At 27.9% G+C, this 3,640-nt stretch overlaps 1 protein-coding gene across 1 annotated transcript; it reads left to right on the top strand.

Moving 5' to 3' along the window:
* On the top strand, positions 1-2,002 carry LOC121221083 (HVA22-like protein f). Its single transcript, XM_041101538.1, has 5 exons — positions 1-131; positions 603-629; positions 1,103-1,225; positions 1,311-1,557; positions 1,830-2,002. Exons 1-5 carry the CDS (start codon positions 85-87, stop codon positions 1,854-1,856), a joined length of 471 nt encoding a protein of 156 aa, XP_040957472.1. The 5' UTR covers positions 1-84; the 3' UTR covers positions 1,857-2,002.
* The last annotated feature ends 1,638 nt before the right edge of the window (positions 2,003-3,640 follow it).

Genomic DNA, 3,640 nt, shown 5'->3' with positions numbered 1-3,640 from the left:
AAAGCTTTAAGTAATGCTGCAATACTTTCATTCCTTCATTCTACCACTCAATTTTCTTCTTTGCCTTCAAACCTTTCTGCTCATATGGGAGTTCTTCCAGTAATTGCCAAACGTCTAGATGCAATCATCGGGTATTTACCTTTCCCCTTTTTTTAATGCTCTCTTTTTATTATTACTCAAAATATTACCTTCATTTACTAATATAGTGTAAATATTAAAAAAAACCTATGTATAAAATTTAATAAATGGAAATATATATAAAATTATTAAATATTAAATTAAATATATTTTTTTTAAAAATGAGCCTAGATTAACCATTTACAAATATAAGTGAGTTTAGGCAAAATTTTAAATCCATATTTTGGGTCAGAGCTGAATTTGAACAAACATAGAGTGTATTAGTATCATACTTAAATCTGATCGAAACTTAAATCGGCCCATGAACGGTTCTAATTTAGGATATTATGATATAATACAATATGATTATTTGTAACAAATAATAATATATTTAACATAATTTTATATAAAATAAAATGAAAATAATTTTTAGAATCTGGATTATTAAAGTTCTAATCAATTTGTTTTTTTTTTCTATGACACAGGCCTGGAGTGATGCTTCTGTATCCATTGTAAGTAAAGCAATTGTCAATATTTTCAAAAATAATTAGGTTCAACTTCTTTTAAATATAAATATTAAAAAAAAGGGTAAATTACGCTAGTAGTCACTCAATTATTAGTAAATTTCTTTTTTATCATACAATTATGAAAAGTTATAAAATGATTACTCAACTATTTAATTGTATTTTTCGGTCACTGATAGCCTTTAAATTTAGCATAATAGCTAAAAAAATTTACTTTTTAGCCATTTCTTAAAATTAAAAAATTCAATTAATTTTTTTTCAAAAATTATAAGCACTTTTTATATAAGAATTTTTAGCTTTCTCCCCTTCCCAAATTTTATAACATTGTCAGTCTTTTTAAACAAAATTCCTAGCTTCGCCCCTAATAATAATAATTTTAATCCTCAATATTTATAAATTATATTAATTTAGTCTTAATTTTAAAAAAAATTTAACCCTCAACAATGTGTACGGGCGAACAGATATGCCTCGATCCGAGCAATAGAAAGTCCATCAATGGTAGATGACCAACAATGGTTAACCTATTGGATTATATATTCCCTCATTACCCTATTTGAGCTTTCATTTTGGAGAATCCTGGCTTGGTAAGTAGTAAACCATTATTCCATCATCCAAGCTATTATGGTTGAATCATGTGTTATAATTTATATAATAAAAATGAAAAAACAGGGTCCCACTGTGGCCGTACATGAAGCTGGTATTGTGTATGTGGTTGGTGTTGCCTATATTCAATGGAGCAGCTTATATATATGAAAAGCATATAAGAAAATACATAAAATTTGGAGGATTTGTGGGCTCAAATTATTCAGAGGATCAAAAGAAGATCCTCCAGATGATCAGCTTAGATGCTAGAAAATATGTGGCTGAATACGTTGACAAGCATGGATGGCCTGCCTTTGAGCGAATTATCAAAGCGGTAACTTGTTTTATATAAACTCTTTAGATTGTATTTTACCTTCTGTATTTAAAAAATGAGTAAATTAGTCATTCTATTGTTAAAAGCTGGTCCTTGGCGTGTTTAGTTATTCTATTAACTATACACTAGTTTTTAACAGTAGAAATGAATAGAATTTTAACAGAAATGATCAATTTATTCTTTGATCTAGTTTACCCATTTTTTAAGTAAAGACCTCTATGATACTTTTACCCCGTCTCCCTCATTAATTGCTAAATTATTTGTTGTTTCAGGCTGAAAAAGAAGCAAAGAAACCATGAAGTAGTGTTCGCAGCTACCATTTTATGAGTGATTGTCAAGGAATACTACAAGTTTAATTGTGTGTGTGTTTATATATATTCCAATTCAAGAAGAAATGTATCTTAAATTTCTGAATATCAATCAAATCTTTTTATTTTATTTTTAAGGCAGGTTGCTGCGTAACTTCATTTTAGTATTAAAATAATAAAAGGTAAATTTCATCGGTAGCCACTCGTGTTTCTGAATAGTAAATGCACTATGACAGTTCGGCATGGTGCAATGGTAAAGAACTTGTTTATAAATTCATTGAACATGGGTTTGTTTTAGTTTCCACCAAAATAATCATTTGATAGAGAGGGTCAAATAATCTTTTCTCAACTAAATTGGTACTCGATTAACCCGTAATATCAATTCAATCAAAAATTTAAATAACAGATGGCTTTTTTAATGGGATCCAGACATTTTTACTAAAATTACTTCTTGCTTAGATTAATTAGGGTTTCATTATATTTAAGAGCTTTATTTGGATGTAGTTAGTTAGATTATATAAAGGATTCATTCATTAATAAAGTTTTCAACTCTTGCGGTTAATTTCTTTTTAGAAGTGATTTTTCTTTTTAATTTTTTTCAGGAGTCATGGGGATCCATTCTTCTTTCAATTTAATATTAATTTCTTGGAGGGTTGATCAGAGTCAATAATTAAATTTGTTGGATAACTATCTTCTATCCATATCCATCAATTTATCCGACCCATCTTTCACCTTTTAACTTTCGTTTTCTTTATTTATCTATGTTTTCATTTTCTTTGTTTCTAAACTTGTTTGTTTTTTCTTTTCCTTTTAAATTAGATCCTAATCTTTTTTTCGGGTCGAACAATTTGAATATGATCTTGATCTGCTGTCCCTATCAAATGTTCTCAAATCTTATCTAGGAAAAAGAAATGGGTCGAGTTTGTTCGACAAACACAACAACGGAGCATTCGAAGTTTAACATCACGATGTCATCTGCCTAATCCTCAACGATTACCTAAGGGTAGAACAAGGGAATTTTAAGCCACATGGCAATGTCACAAGGACAAAGTCTCGAACACCAGGGAAAATGGAGATGAAGCTTTGTCTAAAATAGATTAATTAAAGGCAAACGTTGGAGCTTAAGATCCAATGCAAGATGGGATTTAAAGTCAATAATCGTACATCTACCTAATTTAGATTGAAACTTTTGGGTGAGTGTTAATTTGATTAGATGATACTTTACTTTGTAGTTTTAGAATATTCACATTGGCAAAGTATTTAACAGAAAAATAGAGAAGAAATCAAAAGCCATATAAGAACAATACCAAAAATCAATTTTAAGCTTCAAAAGCCAACGCATCATGGAAGAATGATTCACCATTCTTTTTAGCCTACATTCCAAAAACTTTTCTATAAAATAATCGAAAAAAATTTAAAGATATAATATCCGTTTATATCTTTTTATAAATTTAATTATTTTTTAAAAAAGAATCATAATGAAAATATTAATTAAAAATTAATTTTTAACGATATTGACATGACAACTCGCGTAGCAATCTACATGTACTTCATATTAATATGACATTATTTGTCATATATGCCACGCCAACAAAAAAATTTAGATAATACAAAAATATTAAAAATTTGCAAACATTTCAACATTCAAAAGAAAAGTTGATAAAAGTTTAAAAAATAGCATGAAGCACATGTGAATTGTTATGTGAGATATTATTGTTTAAATTTTAATATTTTAGTTAGTATTTTCATTTAAATAACAACGATTCAACTCTTTT

Source organism: Gossypium hirsutum, chromosome D09 (assembly GCF_007990345.1).
Source record: "Gossypium hirsutum isolate 1008001.06 chromosome D09, Gossypium_hirsutum_v2.1, whole genome shotgun sequence".
Taxonomy (NCBI): domain Eukaryota; kingdom Viridiplantae; phylum Streptophyta; class Magnoliopsida; order Malvales; family Malvaceae; genus Gossypium; species Gossypium hirsutum.
This window is presented reverse-complemented; position numbering and strand designations above follow the sequence as displayed.

Excerpts from the sequence above, each read along its gene's own strand:
- LOC121221083 (XM_041101538.1), top strand. The coding sequence starts at position 85 with ATGGGAGTTCTTCCAGTAATTGCCAAACGTCTAGATGCAATCATCGG. Across the intron at positions 630-1,102 it reads GTGATGCTTCTGTATCCATT|ATATGCCTCGATCCGAGCAA; the intron begins GTAAGTAAAGCA and ends ACGGGCGAACAG. Across the intron at positions 1,226-1,310 it reads TTTTGGAGAATCCTGGCTTG|GGTCCCACTGTGGCCGTACA; the intron begins GTAAGTAGTAAA and ends ATGAAAAAACAG.